At 36.0% G+C, this 21,635-nt stretch overlaps 1 protein-coding gene across 4 annotated transcripts in view; it reads right to left on the reverse strand.

Annotated features, from left to right (window-relative positions):
- The window catches only part of ZFYVE9 (zinc finger FYVE-type containing 9), a 182,476-nt gene that overhangs the window by 41,365 nt on the left and 119,476 nt on the right, over positions 1-21,635 (reverse strand). The window contains exons 6-12 of one of the 4 annotated variants that reach the window (XM_027537254.1): positions 21,449-21,625; positions 19,624-19,793; positions 14,450-14,570; positions 10,850-10,972; positions 9,250-9,405; positions 2,267-2,491; positions 1,123-1,205 (exon numbers count right to left, since the gene is read on the reverse strand). In XM_027537254.1, coding sequence (XP_027393055.1) covers positions 1,123-1,205; positions 2,267-2,491; positions 9,250-9,405; positions 10,850-10,972; positions 14,450-14,570; positions 19,624-19,793; positions 21,449-21,625 — 1,055 coding nt within the window. The remainder of the gene's footprint in view (positions 1-1,122; positions 1,206-2,266; positions 2,492-9,249; positions 9,406-10,849; positions 10,973-14,449; positions 14,571-19,623; positions 19,794-21,448; positions 21,626-21,635) is intronic. The other 3 variants (XM_027537255.1, XM_027537257.1, XM_027537256.1) reach the window with 3 other exon arrangements.

The following is a 21,635-nucleotide window of genomic DNA, read 5'->3' on the forward strand; positions in this document are numbered from 1 at the left end:
ATGGCAGCTACATGAGTAGACCTATAAGAACTTTTCTCATTGTTTAAATCTCTTTAAAAGATAACTGGAACTACAACTACAATTCCATGACAGAGTAATAAATCAAGTTCCCCAAAAGCAATAAAGTTAGATAATTTATCTAAAAAAGAAAACAAAAACCTAACCATTTCAGTGCCCTTGACTCAGGCTAAAAGCACACAATACACTGAGATGTGCTCATTGAGGAAAATTACTGAATTTCAAGTAAGAAGAATAGAGTTGAGTCTGTGATCTTCTTGCCTGGAGCTGCCCTTAAGTTTGTCCGGTAGTTCAACCAAGGCAAGGTAGTAGTTTGTGAAAACAGTAAGTTTTGCTTCTTGTAGAATCTTGCTTGATTTGGACTGTCTCAGCCAAAGTGGTAATCTCAGTGACTAGTGAAAGAAGACCAGTGGCTCTGTTACCCAGAGGCTGCTAGTCTATTTGGAGCAAGTAGTAAGCAGGCAGACTGGCCAGAAATTTAACAAGGAGTTCTGGGAATGAGACAGCCACAGGGAATTTCATAAATTCTCCACGTACACACCCAGGACTGACCTTAGTCTATGCACATGTGCAGCAGAGACCTTAGTGGGCCCAAGCCAACTAATCCTTGGTCAACAGGGTCAGAGCCTATGCATGTGCCAAGGAGACATGAGAGAGTCCAGTGGAAAATAAAGGAATAACATTTGAATCCCAGTCCACACATCAAGAAAGTACAGATGCCTTATTGCCTTGAGGTATGTGAATACAATCTCTGATCAATCTTTGGCTAAACTATAAGCTACATGGACACAGGGGAAATCGCTAGGATGCTAGGCTTAAAATTAAAACAAGACATAATGCTGGGGGCTTTAAGTATGCACTACTCCTCACTAAGTGACCTCCTGCAAGGTCACTTAGTAAGTGTACAACCAAGAGCCAGAATCCAGTACTATTTCATTCCAAAGCTCCAAGTACTTTCCAAAGAATATACATGTTCTGTTCTTTTCTTTTAGCATAAATATTTACTTCCCTGAAGCAGCAAGGTATGAACAAAATAATAAAATCTGCTTCCTTCTCCCATACAAATCCCAGTAAGGAACAAGAAAATAATAATTCTCAACTTACTGCAAGAAGATTCATGATGGTATGCCCAGTCTCTCCAAACAATGGCTTCCGAAATCTGACGCTGAACAGTGGGCATGGATAAACTATGCAAATGAGAAATGAACAGACTAAGTTTGGCAGCTTATAATTTTGGTAAAAGAGATATCAAGCTTTATAAAGTTCTCAAAATATAACTGTAATTACTCATTACAGCACTTAATTCCCTCCTCTGTGGTTAGGAAGTCTTTTTTAAAAGAGTTCACTGTTATACATGTCTGAATCAGGACACTCCTTAGATAAGCCAAACACCAGGTGATCCTAACTGGCTCCTTGAACTTTATGGTTTCAACTGCCTGTGCAAACCAGGGAGATACAAATGTTTCCTCTTATTTTAATCCTTTCCTTTCCTTACTTTATTTTGCTGATTCATAATACCATCCTCTTAACAATACCATGCAACAGAAAAGGCAAAGAAACTGACAGTCAGCAACTTATATGACTTCACTCACAGTAAGAGAGCTAGTAAGTGGCAAAGTTAAAAACCTATTCCAGTGGTCTGATTCCTAGACCAGGGCAACTTTGATATGAAGTTTAAAATAAGGCTTGCATTCAGGCCTTAATGTCTTTAAAAACAATCACAGCTTAGTTGCACTGCTACAACCATGGACACAGAGGCTCTTTTATTGCTTACTTTACCAGCTGAGAGTTATCTCTCACTAGCTTCCAGTCTGTTACATTATATAAAATATAATTTGTCATAACTATTTTCCAAGCAAGTGACAAAAAATATGCTCACCATATATGGATATTATAAAAAATACTTGTTACGCTGATATTCATTTTTTCTGAAGATGGTCATGTATAAAACCTATAAATTAACCTATAAAACCAGTAAGTTATAAGGCAATAATCACTAACATCCTCACTTGTTATTTTGAGTCCTTCCCATTACAGCCAAAGCAATGCAAGAGACATGGGTCCAGAAGATCCCTGGAGGAGGCCACAAAGAGAAAGTAGAGATACTGACCTAATTTAGCTTAGTTATTTTAAAAGACTACTTCTGTTTAATTGTATCACCATGAGGCTCTGCATATCTCAAGTCTTTGCTTAGTTTTTATGTCTTGGTCTTGGTCATATGGTTTAGAAGAGGGTATTTTTTACTTACGTCGATATTCAGCTCCAAGTCTCAACATTAGTCGGATGGGAAACACTTTAGCCCAAGGAGTTTCCCATTTCTGAATGAGAATCCCAAACAAGTAAGGTGGGGTTGGGAGTACTAGGTCTTGCAGTGACTGGTAGGTAGATGTCACATATAAGAATCCACCATGTTCTTTACTGCCAAGGAAACTTTGACTGAAGAAGGAATGTCCCAAGTTGCCTACAACATTCCCTAAAACAAAAAAGTACATTAATTACTATCAATAAAACAATCATATTTTTAATAATAATTATTATCAGCACTGGGCCAGACATTACCAAACATTAATTCCCAACCGTTCACTATGAAAGACACACATTTATAAAGTTGTTTTTTAAATAAATGGCATTTATTAAATGAAAATTTGTTTTCCAATTTGATGAGGGCTTCTGGTGAGCATAAAATACCTTGCATTATTAGTACACTCTAGTTTGTCTGGCTAAAAGATATCAAAAAATATCGATACCTTCCTTTAGATTATACAACTTACTGTATGAATTACTTTAGAAGTGTCAGGATCAGAATTATTACCTCAAAGGTCATGAAAAAATATTAGGATTAGGTACCTGCTCTCACACAGTTTACAGTCCCACTGAGTAAATAAATTCAATTCACAAATATAATTAATGAAGACATTAAGTACAGATACATAAGAGACAAGGGAAAAAAATTCATGGAGAAAGTAGAGCCACAGATTGGATTTATTCTAATTTTATTAATAGTTGAGGTAAATATGAAACAGAAACAACCTAGGGCTTATTTAATCTCATATCAGGCAGGTTTTTTTCTTTTACTTGCAAATGCTCTTAACCAAGTACTTTCTAATTCAAGTATTTTTTGAATGAAATAGTAACAATAGTTACTATTACTAGTTAATAGTCTCTTCATTAAGGAGACAGTTTTCTCAGTTTAGAATTACAAAAGAACTTCCTGATAAGAGCTGTCCAATAATGTAACAGATTTTATTCAGAGACATGTGCAAACTTCCTTTGACACCTCTGAAATAATAGCAAGTAGAGAAATCACCATCAGAGAAGTTAATGCTTACTTTCCTTGGAAACTAGAGTCTATTTGCAGAACAGTTCAGTGATGGAACATAGAACCCTTGAGAGAAGTGGAAGCTATACTAACAGCAGGGACCACAAGTGGAGAGAATACCACCCCAAAGAATCCAGAGAAGCTTTATGGCTGAAAGCCACGTTCACTGCACATCATCATCTTAAAAATACCTTTGGGGTAGTACCTCTGCCTCATTGGAAAAGACCCTGAAGCTGGGAAAGATTGAGGGCAGAAGGAGAAGAGGGCGACAGAGGAGGAGATGGTTGGATGGCATCATCAAATCAACAGACATGAGTTTGAGCAAATTCCAGGAGATGGTGAAGGACAGGGAAGCCTGGCATGCTGCAGTCCACGGGGTCACAAAGAGTCAGACATGAGTAAGCGACTGAACAACAACAATCTTTGCCCCAGAATTAACCAAATCTGGCTGCACATTTAAACTGCTGGTCCAGATCTATAAGAACAGAATAATCCCCATATCAAGGAAGGAAAATGTTATTTTGGAAAAAAAAAAATCACAGTATTTGAAATCACAGAGACATGGGTTTGAACACTAGTTTGAGCATTTACTATTAAGAGATTGGGGACAAGTTACCTAATTTCTGTGAGCCTCAACATCTGTGACAATAGGGAAGCTTACACTAAATTTCAGACTTGATGTGAATAAATGATAGAATATATATCTGTAAAATGCCAAATAGCATCTTTCACACAGTGTGTTCTCAAAAAATGTTAACTAGATGGGGAAAGAGTGACATACTTTATTTTCTTGGGCTTCAAAATCACTATGGATGATGACTACAGCCATGAAATTAAAAGACGCCTGCTCCTTGAAAGAAAAGCAATGACAAACCTAGACACAATATCAAAAAGCAGAAACATGTCTTTGCCTACAAAGGTCTATATAGTCAAAGCTATGGTTTTTCCAGGAATCACGTATGGATGTGAGTTGGACCATAAAGAAGGCTGAGTGCTGAAGAATTGATGCTTTTGAACTGTGGTGCTGGAAGACTCTTGAGAGTCCCTTGGACTGCAAGATCAAACCAGTCAATCCTAAAGGAAATCAGTCCTGAATATTAATTGGAAGGACTGATGCTGAAGCTGAAGCTCCAATACTTTGGCCACCTGATATGAAGAGCTGACTCATTAAAAAAAGACCCTAATGCTGGCAAAGATTGAAGGCAGGAAGAAAAGGGGATGACAAAGGACAAGATGGTTGGATGGCATCACCGACTCAATGAACATGAGTTTGAGCAAGCTCTGAGAGATGGTAAAGGATAGGGAAGGCTGTAGTGCTGCAGTCCATGGAGTCGCAAAGAGTTGAACATGACTGAACCACTGAACAACAACATCCATTCAACCATACAGACAAATCTCAAAAGCACTGCACTAAAAAAATTAGTCAAATACAACAGTGAGTTCCATTTATATAACTTTCTCAAAAATGCAAAACTACAGGGACAGAAATCAAATTACTAGTTGCAGATTACTAGTTACAAATTACCAGGAGCAGAGGGTAAAGTGAGGGGATTAAATACAAAGGGACATGAGGTAGGGTTTAAAGATAATGAAAATATTATATATTTGACACTGTTACTGGACTTTATTGGTTTGTCTAGATTCACTGAACTGAATATATGTGTATTTATATATAGTAATATATGTCTAAAAAGGTACATTACTGTATATAAATTATACCTCATATACTAGACTAAAAAACTCAGAGAACTTTAGTAGTGAACTTACAGAAAACCAAAGAGAAAGAGACAGTTCTAGAAGCCAAAGAGGAAAGACAAATAACTATTTATTAAAAAAGGAAAAAAGGGGGATTCTTTGGCAGTCCACTGATTAGGATGCTGCCCTTATACGGGCTTGGCCCCTGGTAGGGGACTAAGAATCCATAACACATGCAGCTCAAAAAAAGCAGCTAGATTGCAGGGCTTCCCTGGTAGTTCAGATGCAAAAACTCTGCCTGCAATGCAGTAGACCCAGATTCAATCTCTGGGTCAGGAAGATCCTCTAGAGTAGGAAATGGCATCCCACTCCAGTAGTCTCACCTGGAGAATTCCAGTAACAGAGGAGCCTGGCAGGCTCTCGTCCATGGGGTGGCAAAGAGTAGGAGAAGACTGAGAGACTAACATTTTCACTTTCTTTCAGATTGCAGAAAATGCCAAAAGACAATGAAGTAATACCTTCAAAGTACTTGCTAAGGGAAGGTGAAATGAAGCAATCAACAAAAGAAGGAAGAAAGAGAGGGAAAAAATCTGTTAACCTAGAATTCTGTAGCCAACTAATTACTCAAGAATAACAGAAAAATAAAAACATTTCAGACATACAAAGACTAATGGAGTTTAATAACCATACAACCTCATCAAGAGAACGAATTAAAAGATGTATTTCAGCAAGAAAAGCAAGTCCTAATGGAAACATGGGATACTAAAATAGCAGATAACAAGAAAATATAGTGGTAAATTTAATAATTTTGGTTGAACTGAAAATCAGTATTGATTTTTAATACTGGAATTAAAAACTGAATATAATTGAATATAATTAATATTTTTTCTATTACAAAAGGTAAAACAAATTACAACAAATATAAGAATGGCAAGGATATTAAATGAGTGAAGCATGCTGAGGTCTGTGTCATGTTTGGAAGGACTGAAATGCTCTGAGGCAGAACTGTCAGCTTCCTCTTGTTCACACCTTGTTTAATTCCCTACCTTTCTGTGGCGCAAATACCTATTAATATATTGGGTGTCACTCCCATGATTAGGTTACTAATCAATAAACTTTGAGTTAATCAACAGGGAGATTATCAGAGTTGGCCTGACATAAGCTCTTTAAATCTAGGTCTAGAGGTCAGAGATTCAAAGCAGAGACACAGTCCCGCTGACCTGAAGGAAAGGAAAACACCCACGTGGTAAACTATCTATGAGGCAAGAACTGCAGGCAGCCTCTAGGAGCCAAGAGTACGTCCCAATCAGTTGTAATAAGAAAATGGGTATTTGTAAGAAAGTGAATTCTGCCAACAACCTGAGGACCTTGCGCTCCAAATGAGAAGCCCAGCATAGCTAACACCTTAAGGCACCCTGCGATGAAGATTCACCTAAGCTGTGCCTGGACTCCTAACCTATGGAAACTGAGAGAATAAATGTATGTTGCTTTAAGCCAGTAAGTTTGTGGCTTAGGAATACAGTAAATAAAAAACTACTACATACTGAATTTAACTCTGTCAGAAAATGGTCATAGTTAACACATATGTTGAAAAAATTAAAGGAATCCCAAAGAAAATGCCAATGCAATAGAAACAGGGGTGAAAGACATAAACAGGATGTATCCATCACAGAAAAAAACTATACATGGCCAATAAATACATGAAAATATGCTCAGTCTCATTAATAGTCAGTAAAATGCAATTCAGAGTGAGATATCGTTTTATATCCACCAGTATGGCAAAAATTAAAACTCTGATAATATCAAGTGCTGACAACTTTTATACACTGGAGATGGGCACAGATAGATATAAACTGGTAAACCTCTCTGGGAAACAGTTTAACCCACTCCAGTACTCTTGCCTGGAAAATCCCATGGAAGGAGGAGCCTGGAAGGCTGCAGTCCATGCGGTCGCTGAGGGTCATACACGACTGAGCGACTTCACTTTCACTTTTCACTTTCATGCATTGGAGAAGGAAATGGCAACCCACTCCAGTGTTCTTGCCTTGAGAATCCCAGGGACGGGGGAGCCTGGTAGGCTGCTGTCTATGGGGTCGCACAGAGTCGGACACGACTGAAGTGACTTAGCAGCAGCGGCAGCAGCATGCATGGCAACCCACCCCAGTATTCTGGCCTTGAGAATACTCATGGACAGAGGAGCCTGGTGGGCTACAGTCCGTGGGGTCGCAAAGAGTCGGACACGACTGAGTGACTAAGGAAGGAATAATGTTGAAGATATCCATACCCTATAAAAAAGCAATTCTTCTCCTAAGCATTGTTGTTGTTTAGTCACTAAGTTGTGTCTGACTCTTTTGCAACCCCATGGACTATAGCCTGCCAGGTTCCTCAGTCCATGGGATTTCACAGCAAGAATACTGGTTGCTGTTTTACAGTCGCTAAGTTGTGTCTGACTCTTTGCAACCCTATGAATTGCAGTACGCCAGGCTTCCCTGTCCTTCACCATCTTCCATTGTTCAAACTCATGTCCATTGAGTCGGTGTGCCACCCAACCATCTCATCCTCTGTCACCCCCATCTCCACCTGCCCTCAATCTTTCCCAGCATCAGGGTCTTTTCCATTGAGTCAGCTCTTCACCAAAGTATTGCAGCTTCAGCTTCAGCATCAGTCCTTCCAACAAATATTCAGGGTTGATTTCCTTTAGGACTGACTAGTTGGATGTCCTTGCTGTCCAAGGGACTCTCAAAAGTCTTCTCCAGCAACACACTTCAAAAGCATCAATTCTTCAATGCTCAGTCTTCTTTATGGTCCAACTTTCACATCTGAACATGACTACTGGAAAAACCACAGCTTTGACCATACAGACCACATTGTCCAACACTGATATCTCTGCTTTTTGATACACTGTCTAGGTTTGTCATAGATTTTTTCCCTAGGAAAAAGCATCTTTTAATTTTGTGGCTACAATCACTGTCCACAGTGATTTTAGAGCCTAAGAAAATAAAATCTGTTACTGTTTCCACTTTTTCCCCCATCTAATTGCCATGAAGTGATGGGACCAGATGTCATGATCTTAGTTTTTTGAATGCTGAGTTTTAAGCCAGTTTTCTGTAAAACCCAAACAAATTTTTTGGCTAACCCAATGTGTAACAAACCAAGAAATGTTTAGCTTGGCTTCAATGGTACTATTAGAAGATTACTAGTGGGAAATGAGATTGAAAATAGAGGATCAGATATATACAGCACTGAATGTCAGAGTACACAGTTTATTCTAAAGGTAACATGAAGCCAAGAAAGGTTTTTAAGTAAAAGAGGGAAATAACTGAAGACTAACTCCAGAAAAAATAATCTGGTACATACAATTCCTGTTTCATTCAAATTCATGTTCTGAGTGTCTGTTTGCAAAACATAAGTATAAGACATGCAGGAAGAGAGGGGAAATGGGGAGAAATACCTTTCCCATGCCCTGCAATAACCAGTAGGCATCCTGAAACTCTCAGAATGTCACTTCTCACAAACCACCATTTTCCCCCTTACTGTGGAAAGGATAAACGGTGATGTGTGACCAAAAATTTTATATACGCTAAAAAAGAAACATATATAAACACATATATACATTATTATTAATACATGTAGTTTAGATTAAAAATTCATAAAAGAATTATAAAGACAGTTCATATAAGGGCTTCTGCAGTCTTCTGAGTGACATATAGCAGAGAAACCACTAAGCTAGGGATAGAGTGTTTAGTAACTTCTAATAGCTATGCATTTACTTTCATATTGTTACAGTTAATAATATTTATAATTTACTTTGAAATCATAATAAAGTCACCCATGCTAGTGGTTTTTGAAACTTGAAAATTAAATGAATATCTACATTATGATTATATGAATATTATTAAACAAGTTAGCAAGTTATCATTATCCTTCCTTCTACCAGTTAATAATACCATGTCCTAAACCAATCAAAAGAAAAGATTCTTACATTGTGGTCAGTGGATTATCTTACAACTCTGATTACAGTCTTTGTAAAATAATAACAACTACACTAGATAAAGTATTAAAATTTATAACTTCCTCAAACTATGCCAAGTTCTAACTTGCCAATAATTCCAAAGTCCAATGCCAGGCTTCCAAATTAAAGACTATTATTTTCCATCTGAGTCCAAAATTTTTTATCAACTATAAAGGGTGCAGACAAACTCATAAAGTATCCCCACCTGCCAGAGCATCCCGATAAAGCTGAACAAAATGATTGAAGATATCCTTTGGCAAACACTTTTCATCTGGTAGACATTGCAGAAGAATGACTATCTCAGACTGGCCAACTGCATGCATTCCCTTTGTTGTGAAACACCAGCACTTCCTGTTCACATCTAAAGATGAAATAAAAATATATGAATGAAGACCTTCTTCTCAATCCTTACCCTTAAGAAATGCACAGAACTCTCTGTTTTAACACACTGAAGAATAAAATAGATCCCACTGACTTTGTATAATTCAATTGTGAACTGTCACTACTGAGCCAAAGGACTATTGCAGAAAATAAAACATACCAATGCCTCTGGCTTGGAGCAAACACTTAGATTGGATTCAGGCTGTGGCCTACAGAAAATATATTTTGATGTACACTTACTAAATTTAAACTGTGATTGAAAGAGTCTAGCTATTTATAGTCTTTCCTGGTAGAAAGTTCCAGATAGCCAGCAAGAGAACTTTAACTGGCTTCATCCTGTAAAAAGTGGTGAAATGCATGGCTTTTCTGGACTAATTACTTCCACTTCTTCACTTTAAGGCTACGCAGAGCCACAACAACACAAGCTATATGTAGTTCAAAACAATGTCAGTCCATGATACTTTTATTATTTGTACTTCAACACAAGATTCTCAATGGAATTGAAAGAGGGTTCAAATAAAATTATGGATACATGATATAAATCAACACTAATACAAGATCTTTCTTTCCCTCTGGGAATTGTTTCTTTATATACCAAACAAAAGGTGCCCAATCCAACTATATTAAGATGGTACACACTTAAGGAAATCTAGACTAGCTATTTTCTAAGTATATAAACTAGATATGGTAAATTGAAATTGCAAGCGAATTATTTAAAAATTTGATCCTAGAAGGAAAGGGGGCAAGCAAATACACAGTGAGACTGGAGGACTATTCCCCAGTGCTTTCTTCGTCTCTCCAAAACTCTGCCTATTAACATTCATCCAGGATAAATGCATTCTCCATTTTCCAGTATGATACTGGAACCAAGATTTGAAGTTACTGTCCTCTCTCTCATTCTGTTGCCTAAGAAGCTAGCACCAAGAATTGAGAAGTTTCTTCTGAGTTCTAACTTGTGATACATTGAAGTTTTACTATGTGTTAGTTAACACTACTCCCAAATAAGGTTTTGCACCATGATTAAATGTTTCTGAGATTTAAACCTAGCATGTATAAATTGATCCCCCTGGATAATTTATCCACCTCTAGTTATCCAAGTGGTGAGTTGTGACTTGGCATACTCATCTCAAGAAGAACTTAACTCAGAAGTTCCGTTTGGCTTTCCTCCATGGAGAATTCACTTATCTCACTCCTTTGACTAAAAACAAGAGTCTCAGTCCCACAGTTGTCCTCAAGGATATATAATTTTATACAAACCAACTTCTTTGGTACCCAGTTTTCATTAAGATGTACTTCTTCAGCAACCAGTTTTCATTAAGGATTTATTTCATTAAAAATACTTGTGTGTAATGAATCTAAAAGCTTTATTATCTATGACTCAGTACCTCATTTATATTAAAAAAAAAAACAAATTTTCAACTTACAATTTACAATTTTAACCATTGACAACAAATTTGCATTTAAAACAAATACAAGTGGGTCAGGGCCACCATCCTCCAACTGCTGCATTACTGAAATCTGTGATGGTTTCTCTTCCACAGCATAGTCTGTAAAGGGAGAAAACAGTGTAAGAGACTGATTAAAGAGACAAATCAAGAAAGAAATCTGATAGAGGAACAGCCTCATTGTTCATAGGAAAAAGCAACTGATTTATAGATAGGCAAATACAGGTTTATATCTGCTACCCTAGTGTCATGTTAATAGTGCCCCTTTCATTCTCAAAAGTGAACCAGTCCAGTTTGGATGGTAACACAGTTATCCTATGCTTAGACTTCTCCACACAATGGTTTATATCACAGTCTAAAAACAACACTTTGATTTAACAAAAATCCTCCAACTATCATAATAAGAATTTCACATATAACATGTGAAATGAAAACACAATCTTAAATTTAACAACAGAGGCCAAGTTAATTTCTTATTAATTTAAGATTTATTAAAATAACCCAAATTTGAAACCTAAGTGGCAAATTTACTTATTACAAAAGAATATTTTTAGACAGTTCTAGTAAAGAAGTATTATCCAATCAAAAGAACACTTAACTTTATGTGAAAGTTCATTGTTGCAGCACCTGAGACACAAGCTGGACTTGACAGTATGATACATTCAGCCCAGCACCATGACAGGAACAGAAGACACAAACATGAATTCAGACTGAAGGAATTCATGGTTTAGGTGAAAGAATCAGACCGCTACAGTACGTAAATTACAGTGAAAAATGTGTTAATGTAGTAATAGTCTATAAGAATTTCTCTTTAAACAGAGATGAGGATGTAAAACACTACTACAAAGACATCCAAGGTAGGATTCAGAGAAGTTTTCCATTAATATGGATTTTGAAAGATTGAAGAGTTATTCAAGGAGACTGGCATATAGCAGGGTATTCTATTCTAGAGAGAAGAAAGGAAAATAATAAAAATATTTATTACATGCCTGCTTTGTATGAATTTTATTATGTATTTTCAGGTATGAAATTTAATTTAATATTCATAATGATACTTAAGTAGGTATAGTTACATAATTTAAAAGAAAACAAAAAAATAGGAAAAGGATTCAGAGAGATAAATGACTTGCCCACTGGATCATAAGGGCTTCCCTGGTAGCTCAGCTGATAAACGATCCACCTGCAATGTAGGAGACCTGGTTCGATTCCTGGGTCAGGAAGATCTGCTAGAGAAGGGATAGGCTACCCACTCCAGTATTCTTGGGCTTCCCTGGTGGCTCAGTTGGTAAAGAATCAGCCTGCAAAGCAGGAGACCTGGGTTTGATCGTTGGGTTGGGAAGATCCCCCTGGAGAAGGGAATGGCTACCCACTCCAGTATTCTGGCCTGGAGAATTCTGGTCTGGAGAATGCCATGGACTGTATAGTCCATGGGGTTGCAAAGAGTAAGACAGGTCTGAGAGTCTTTCACTGGATCATAGAGCTAAAATGGACTGGTACTGGAATTAAAACTCAGGCTTTTCCAGCTCTTAATTAAGTCCATGTTCTTCCCACTATTCCACACCATAAAAAAAAGCATGGAAGTATGAAATGTGAACATTCAGAAAACAGCAAATAATCTGTAGTATGCCTGTAAAGTACTAGGGTGGTGGCTGAAAATAAAATTAAATAAATTGAAATAAAGTTACCAGGAATACTACACGTCAAAGGAAGTAATTTATCCTGAAGGCACTGGGAACCCATTGAATTTTCTAAGCAAGAACAGTATATGATAATATCTATGTTTAAAAAGATAACTGGACCTAAGCAAGATTATAAGCTTTTGCATCACAAAGAAAATCATAAACAAAATGAAAAGGAAATCTACAGACTAGGAGAAAATATTTGCAAATGATGCAACCAACAAGAGCTTAATTTCCAAAATATACAAACAGCTCACACATCTCAGTAACAAATAATAATCCAATCAAAAATGAGCAGAAAACCTAAAGAGACATTTCTCCAAAGAAGACATACAGATGGCCAACAGGCACATGAAAGAAAAGATGCTCAACATCACTCATAGAAAAATGTAAATCAAAACTACAATGAAGTACCACCTCATACCAGTCAGAATTGCTATCACTAAAAAGTCTACCTATAACATCCTGGAGAGGCTGTGGGGAAAAGGGAACCCTCCTACACTGCTGGTGGGAATGTAAATTGGTGAAGCTATTATGTAGAACACTACGGGGATTCCTCAAAAAACTAAAAATAGATTTGCCATATAATCCAGCAATTCAACTTCTGGGCATATACCTGGACAAAACTATAATTTGAAAACATGCACGCACCCCTCCCTATGTTCAGAGTAGCAACATTTAAAATAGCCAAGACATGGAAACAACCTAAATGTCCACTGACAAAGGAACAGATAAAGAAGATATGGTGTATATACACACAATGAAATATTACTAAGCTATTAAAAGCGAAATAATGCCATTTGCAGTTACATGAATGGACATAGAGATTACTATACTAAGCGAAGCAAGTCAGAAAGAGAATTGATATCACTTATATGTAGATTCTCTACAAAACAGAAACAGACTCACTGACATAGAAAATAGATTTGTCACTGCCGAGGGAAATGGGCGTGTGGGGGAGGGTTGGATTGGAAGTTTGGGACTAGCAGATGCAAACTATTATATATGGAATGGATATAAAACAGGGTCCTACTGCACAGCACAGGGTACTATATTCAATGTCCTGTTACAAATCATAATGGAAAATACATCAGAAAGTATATATATACATACACACGCTCACACACACATACATATATATACACACAAACACATGTATAACTGAATTACTTTGCTGTACACCAGAAATTAACACACTGTAAATAACTGTACTTAAAAAAAATAAAAGATAACTGGCACCAATGTGCAAGATTAAATAAAGGTGAGAAAAACTGAAGGCAAGGAGACAAGGTAAAAGCCTAGGACAAAAGTGAGGAAAGATTATTGGAAAAAACCAGCTCCTGAAAATGTACTGACTGGGTGCTGATCTGGATCTATCAACAAGAAAATTTCACATAGAGATAAGCATTCTTTTGACTGAGTAGTAACTTAGCTTCTTACCAGGGCTCACTAAAAATATTTTTTAACAGAAAACTGGTACTTATGTTCTGTGCTCTCCACTTATTATATATACATTTCTGAATGTGTATTCTACTCAAAACAAAAAGTTAAATGAATATACTGACTGTATAACATGGGTCAATCCTAGAACTATGAGCAACTCTTCACAGAGTATTATATGCTTTGGAATATAAAGAAAGAACTGCCAATAAGCTACATTTATATTACAATTAAAAATAATACAGCCTTTCAACAAATGCAATTATAATATAAAAACATAAATATATTCTCTAAAACAATCACTAACAGCAACAGTGCTTTTCATGGCACTGAATAATCACTTTTTTGTTGCTAGAAAAGAGAAAGGAGGTTATTACTTGAATTCACTCTCATTCCCTTAATTGGAAGGCAACATTTTGCATGTATAACTATCCCTGTTTAAACATCTAAGTCTACATACCTCCTTTTACCCCAGTGGAGATGAGAATGGGAGGAAGGCCATCTTCAGGAATAAGGTTCATTGCACTGCCAACAGGACTTCCGACCTGAGTTATACTTCCAGAGAATAGAGAAATATTCGTCTAGGAAAAGTAAATTGGCATAGACCGTATTACAGACAGTTCAAGAATTTGGCAGGATATAGTCAAGACTACAAATGGGAATTTAAGTGAAAACTTCAAATTCATACTTTTTGAAACATAGCATAAGATACTCATTAACCTGTGAGTCTCAAGGGTTGGGCTTAAACTATGAATGAAAATGTGCAAATGTTTACAGTTGTATAGTTTCTCCTTTTGACATCATCAAATCATAGTAATGAAAGAAAGGTTCCTTTACCAAGGTTTCTTTTACCATAAAAGAAAAATATTTTTTAAACCAGCAGTGGCAACAGAAACAAAATTTCAATATTATCTCATACTTTCTGAACATTTACACATTTGGATCTACTTAAAAGTCTTAGTGATAGGCTTTTTCAAAGTAACTTTGAGAATTGGGGTGATGGTTATACAACAATGTAAATGTAATTTAAAATGATTAAAAAGGCAAATTTTAGGTTATATATATTATACTATAATTTAAAAAATTAACTTTGATAACCTACAGTTTTCATTTACTTTGTAATGAAATTAAATTTCAAGTTCTTTTTCTTTGCATCAACATGAAGATCACATTAACTAAACTTAATAAAGTATAATATTGCAGAATACATCTTGAGTGGGTTTAAATCTACTTAATTAACAATTTAATAGAATATGCTCAGAGAGCTATTAAAATGATGCTCTACTCTCTCTATTCTTCACAACTTAAGCAAGAAACAGAAGCTTTAAGCACTATTTACAGCAGCCAAGACATGACACAGAAGCAACCTAAGCATCCACTAACAGATGAATGGGTAAAGAAGATACACACATATACACACATACACACACACATAGGGCTTCCCAGGTGAACCCGCCTGCCAACGCAAGAGACATAAGAGGCATGGGTTCGATCCCTGGGTCAGGGAGATCCCTGGAGGAGGAAATGGCAACCCACTTCAGTATTCTTGCCTGGAAAATCCCATGGACAGAGGAGTCTGGTGGGCCATAGTCCATGGGGTATCAAAGAATCATGCACACATGCGCACGTGTGTATGTGTACACACACACACACACACACACACACACACACACACACACACACACACACACACAGGAATATTACTCAGCCATAAAAAAGAATGAAATAATGCCATGTGTAGCAACTTGGATAGACCTAGACATTATCACACTAAACGAAGTAAGTGAGAAAGACAAATGTCACGTATTTATATATGGAATCTAAAAACAGTAATACAAATAAACTTATTTATAAACCAGAAATAGAGTCACAGACTTAGAAAACAAACTTTCCCTAAAGGGGAAAAGGGGAGGTGATAAATTAGGAGTTTGGGATTAACATATACACACTAGTTTATATAAAATAGATAAACAGCAAGTTCCTACTGTATAGTCAGTATCTTGTAATAATCTATAATGGAAAAGAATATGGAAAAGAATATGAAAAAGAATACATAAATATATAATATGCATAAATGAATCACTTTGTTGTACACTTTGCTATATATAATACAACACTGTGAATCAATAATCCTTCAACTGTTGAAAAAGAAAGCTTTAGAAGAGTTAAAGGAAAAGCACATAAAAACTGTTTAACATGTTTAAAAATGTTTATACCAGCTTTACTCAAATAGCCCAAATATGGAAACAATCCAAATGCCTATTAATAGGAAAACAGGTAAATTGTGGCATAGCCATATGATGGAACATTACTCAGCAATAAAAAAATATTTACTCTTGATGCACACACCATGGATAAATCTCATTAATTACAGTTTAAGAAGCTAGACACAAAACATCATATACTATGTTTTTCCATTTATATGAAATTCAAAAACAGGCAAAACAAATCTGTGGTGATACATGTCAGAATAATGTTTATTTTCCAGGGTGGGGGCACGGGGAAGGGGGAAGGTATTGACAGAAAAAGGGCATGAAGGAAACTTCTATGGCGACGGAAATATGTGTATCTTTACCTGGGTGGTGGTTACGTGTGTGTGTGTGTTCATATGTATATATAGAGAGACACACACATATATGTATGTTCATCAATATTATCCTAAAGATTAATGCTCCTTAAGTACGTCACTATATATATATATAAAATACTTGAATAAAGATTAAAATTATTAAAAAAAAACACCCAGGCATTAACATATTTTTGTCTATATTAACTATAATTTAGGACTATAAGTTTTTAGTGGGTTTTTGCTAAAAATTTTGCAGTGTTCTTAGTACACCACCCTATAATGAAATTTGGAAAATTTTATTGGCTAAACATTATTGATCTAAAGGGCTAATACAGGAAATAAAGTAACCTAATTCAACTTGTTATTTAATGATGGATAAATCTACCTTTCAGTATTATAAGAAGTAGTCATCTGGCCTCTACTTAAATATCTATGAAAAGAAATTTGTTTCATTTACTGAGCATCTTTTAAATAAGTGCCAGGCACTCTATAAGATCATAAAAATGAAAAAAATATATTCAACTCTGGCCTTAAAGTATTTGTTTCCCTTCATTTTATCAGACAAACATTAAAATAGAGTATTGAACAATGTGAGAGCACAGAAAAGCTAACTTGTTTTAGTTTCTCTTAATGACCTGAACTGTTTCACTAAAACAGTCATTCACTAGAGCTAGCTCATTCATTCACAAAATTTATGTTTTAAGAACCTATCATATAAGTTTCACAGAAAGAAAAACACTATAATCTTTACTGTATAATCACTATGGTTATCACTGATTCAGGTAAGATTGTCTCCAAGGGCAGTAAGATCATTGGCTGAAAGACTATAGAACAGGACACCCAGAGTCTCAAAGTATCACCCTCATTTTACTTTTTAATTGCAAAGAGGAAAAGCTACTTTTGCAGTGGTCATACACAAAAGACATCAATTTAACCAACTATAAATTGATACTTCTCAATGTGTTCCAGTAAAAAATGACCATCATTTATGATAGTATCATTCTTGCTGAAAATATTTAATCTGAAACTATTTATGAGGACAAAAACAAACACAAATTAAGGATTTTATGCCAAATATGGCCTAAATGCTTCAAAATATTAATGATGTGAAAGACAAAAAAAAAAGTGGGAAAACTGTTCTCAATGAAAGAAAATCAAAGAAACATAAGAACTAAATAGAACCGTGATCCTTGATGGAATCCTAATTTTTAAAAAATATTTTAATAAAAAATTATATATATAAAATATATATACACATACATATGTGTAAATGAAAGAATAAGAACATCATGGAACAACTGAAGAAATCTGAATATGAACGATATGCTTGATAATAGAATTATATGTTAAATTTGTTTTATCATGTAATTGTACTTAAGTAAAAAAAAAAAAAAAAGACTTGTTCTCAGGAAACATAAGCTGAAGTATTGAAGTGACAAACTGCAACTAATCCTCAAATGGTTCCTCAAAAAAAAAGGTATGTGTGGGGGGGGTAAAGTAAAAATGTGGCAAAATGGCAACAGCAGGTGGATATGGATGAAGATATATAAGCGTCCACTGTACTATTCTTGCAGCTCTTCTGTGGGTTTGAAGTTTTTCCACATAAACAACCGTAGAAAAAATAAATTTTCTTGACAAAGTCATTCTATAGATACAAAGAAGAATCAGTCATAGTTCTTGCTATTGTCCTCTGCAGCCATAGAAAAATCCCCTAAAACAGACTTAGAAATACTCAAAGACAGTGACATGGTTTACTGTACTTTCACCAAAAAGGAAATTTAGCTCTGTATGTCAATAAATTTAATCTTAATAACATGTAATTTCAACTGCAACCAAATCCAAAAATCATGTAAATTTCTAGAAAAATATTACTGAACATAAATATAAATAGTAACCATAAAAACTTGAAAAGTAGCAACATTATCCTAATTCTGATCCTCTTACTTTACTTAAAAAAAAAAAAAAAGACAAACACACATAGCTGGAATTAATCACCTTATTATAATCTTGACCACCATATTAAATGGGCAAATAGGAATAAGATCGGGACCCATTGTATAAACAATCCTATGTGTATACTTTCTAATTATGGTCCTAGGTGGCTCTATTCTTTCACGGACTCAAAAAAAAATGAAGATAATATTTGTCCCCTTCTGAAAATAAACCTCCAAATGTGACCAGTATATCCTATAGAGACAAAGTAAATGTGACCACACAGTATGAGCTCGTTTCCTCAGATAAACTAATCTTTTACCCATTAAGTCCGTAGATTTTCAACTTATTTTTAAGCTTTAGAATCCCTTTTTAAAAATCTTACATGGGAAAAAAAAAAATCTTACATGGAAACACTACAGGTAAACCATAAAAAAGTAGAGATACTCAGACTGAAGACAAAGGGACAGATTAATTCCTCAGCCATCTTCCTATTTCCTGGCCCTTCCTCACCACGACAACTTCTTGGAGGCTATCACAGAACCTGGGGAATATGCTTTTAAAAAGCTTGTGTATCATGGGACCAGGGTTTCCCTGGTGCCTTGACAGCAAAAGAATCTGCCTGCAATGCAAGAGATGCAGGAGAAGTAGGTGCAATCCCTGCATAGAGAAGATTCCCTGGAGGAGGGCATGGCAACCACCTCCAGTATTCTTACCTGGAGAATTCCATGGACAGAGGACCCTGGCAGGCTCCAGTCCATGGGGTCACAGTGTCAGACATGGCTGAGCGACTGAACACACATGTATATCTGTATCAGGGGACCAAGATTCTCTCCAGCACAACCTCTAGCTACAGTGGTAGGCTGAGCTCACCCAAGAACGCCCTTTATAAGATTCTTTCTCCTGAAAAAATTTCCAAATATAGAGCAACAAGAACAACTGATTTTGCCACATTTATTTTAGCCCTAAATGCACACACAAGCAGGCACATTCACGCGCACACACACGAAACTGTATCAAAAGTCTATAGGGTTCCACAGAAAGGTCACTCAATCCAGAAAAAGGCAAGACAGAGGCAGCACAATGCTGAGAAAAGAAAGTACTCACTTTTAGTTGTTGTTTTATTTTCTTACCTCTGCTGGTAGAGGACTGGTAGCTGCTGGCTTGACTGGGTCGTGTGCCACAGCCAGGGTTCCTGCAGAGGAAGTTCCATTCATGGTTAATTTGGCTGCATCAGCAACTTCTCCATTAGGCAAGATCCCATCAGCAAACCAAACTCGCCTCTGCTCTCTGGGCTGAGCCACTTGAGGAGCCAGAAAAATAAAACAGGCATCACTGTGACATTGGTAGGGTTTCTAACACCAAGAAGAGAAGGTCACCAATTTCAGATGTACAAAGAAACCACTATTTAGCATTTTATAATTATAAACATAATTGTGTGCATAAAAGTCGTTATCAGTTAATAAAATACACATTTAAATATCTTCCTTACTTCTATAATTAAATATATTCCTTACTTCTATAATCCCTTAATTCTATAATCTTTAAACACAGTTTTAAAGATTTAAAACACTTTGCTTTAAAATATTAAATACGCCTATGATTGTCACATACTCTGTCCTGTTAACACAAACAGATAAACTAAGAAAAATGTTTGAAGTGCATAGGAAATAAACATCAGGGAAAAAATATCTAGAAATAGACGTCCAAATCTCCAGAAAGTATGAAGTTTCTGTAGGAATGAAGTATCTATCTGGAAAAGTGATACAGCATTTTGAAAGGGCAAAAGATGCCCTGAAGAATGTTGAAGAATCATTAACTAATTAAAGAAGAGCTGGCACAGATATGAAAGAACTGGGAAGCAAACTGACCAGATCTTTGGCTGAAGCGTAGCTGAGAAAGAAAAAGACTGATCTGGCAGTGTGAAAGAAGTCTGCATTTTAGTAAAAGGATGGGGAAAAGCTGGAAAACTGAGTCCGGAAAAATGATCTCTTCAAATCCAGTTTTGAAAATCAATTCAAACAGTGAAAACAAAGAGAGACTAGGGAAAAACAACAAAAGATGTAAAGAGGATAAAGATTTTAAGAAAGAAAACCTGAGCTCATAAAAACACGAGAATGACTAAGGGATGATCTGAAAAGAAGAGGAAATGGGGAAAAGTATGATAATGTCAATAGAAGTTTTTGATCTTCAAAAGGGGAGGAGGGCTATTTAGCAAGGGGAAGGGAATACTGCTAGACAAAAAAGTTATAAAATTAATGAAAGAATACAGAGTTTAATTATCAAGGGAGACTTATTGACAAGATCATTTTAAAGAAATAAATAATTGCTACTTTTGCTATTCATAATCCCCTGAACTTAACAAAGTGCCTTTCATCTAACAATACTATTATCATAAAGATATAATAAACTAAAATAAGTTGAGTCTATAATTTTCCATCTATCATATGATATCAGAATTAAAGTTTGATTTTATAAAGATCTGTGCACCTAACACAGTATTTTCATATTTTTATATGGATAGATTTTTTTTAAATGGCAATATATATTCCAAAAATTGATACTAGAATGGGCTGTTCAGAAAAAAGAATTCTCATTTTTATCACTTCTTAAAGTCCTACAAAGAACACTAAGGTAGGCATGAGGCTAGGATTTTTCAGGCTGACTTCAAATTCTTCAACTCTTTTCAAGTAAAAACAAAGTAATTACTCCATTCTTAAGTGGGAGAGGGTATTGGCATATTTTTAGAGGTGCCTCCAAATTATCAGGCAATACAATATTATTCTTAATTTGCCCAGAAATAGTCTCAAGACATTTCTCACCTGTTCTTCCACTTTAATAACCACCCAAAGGGACTTATCTGCAGCGTGTTAAAGACTTGTGATGTAAAATCACATCAGCACCTTTTCAGAGGAACTTGGTGAGGAAAAAGAGAAAGAATAGCACATGATCCCCTACCTTCTGCTCCAGGGTGCTTTAAAACTCCCACAGGTACCATCACAGTGGGAGGTGGAGAGCTCAGGGCTCCTGAGGCCTGAGCTTGCTGCAAGGGAGGGATAGTAGAACAGTATTCAGCAGGATTGTTAGGGTTAGGGCTCTGGCTTGAGGCACTCATCATGTTCTCCCAGGCTTGAGCTAAAGCAAA

The sequence above is a fragment of the Bos indicus x Bos taurus genome, chromosome 3, assembly GCF_003369695.1.
Source record: "Bos indicus x Bos taurus breed Angus x Brahman F1 hybrid chromosome 3, Bos_hybrid_MaternalHap_v2.0, whole genome shotgun sequence".
In the NCBI taxonomy this organism is placed as follows: Eukaryota; Metazoa; Chordata; class Mammalia; order Artiodactyla; family Bovidae; genus Bos; species Bos indicus x Bos taurus.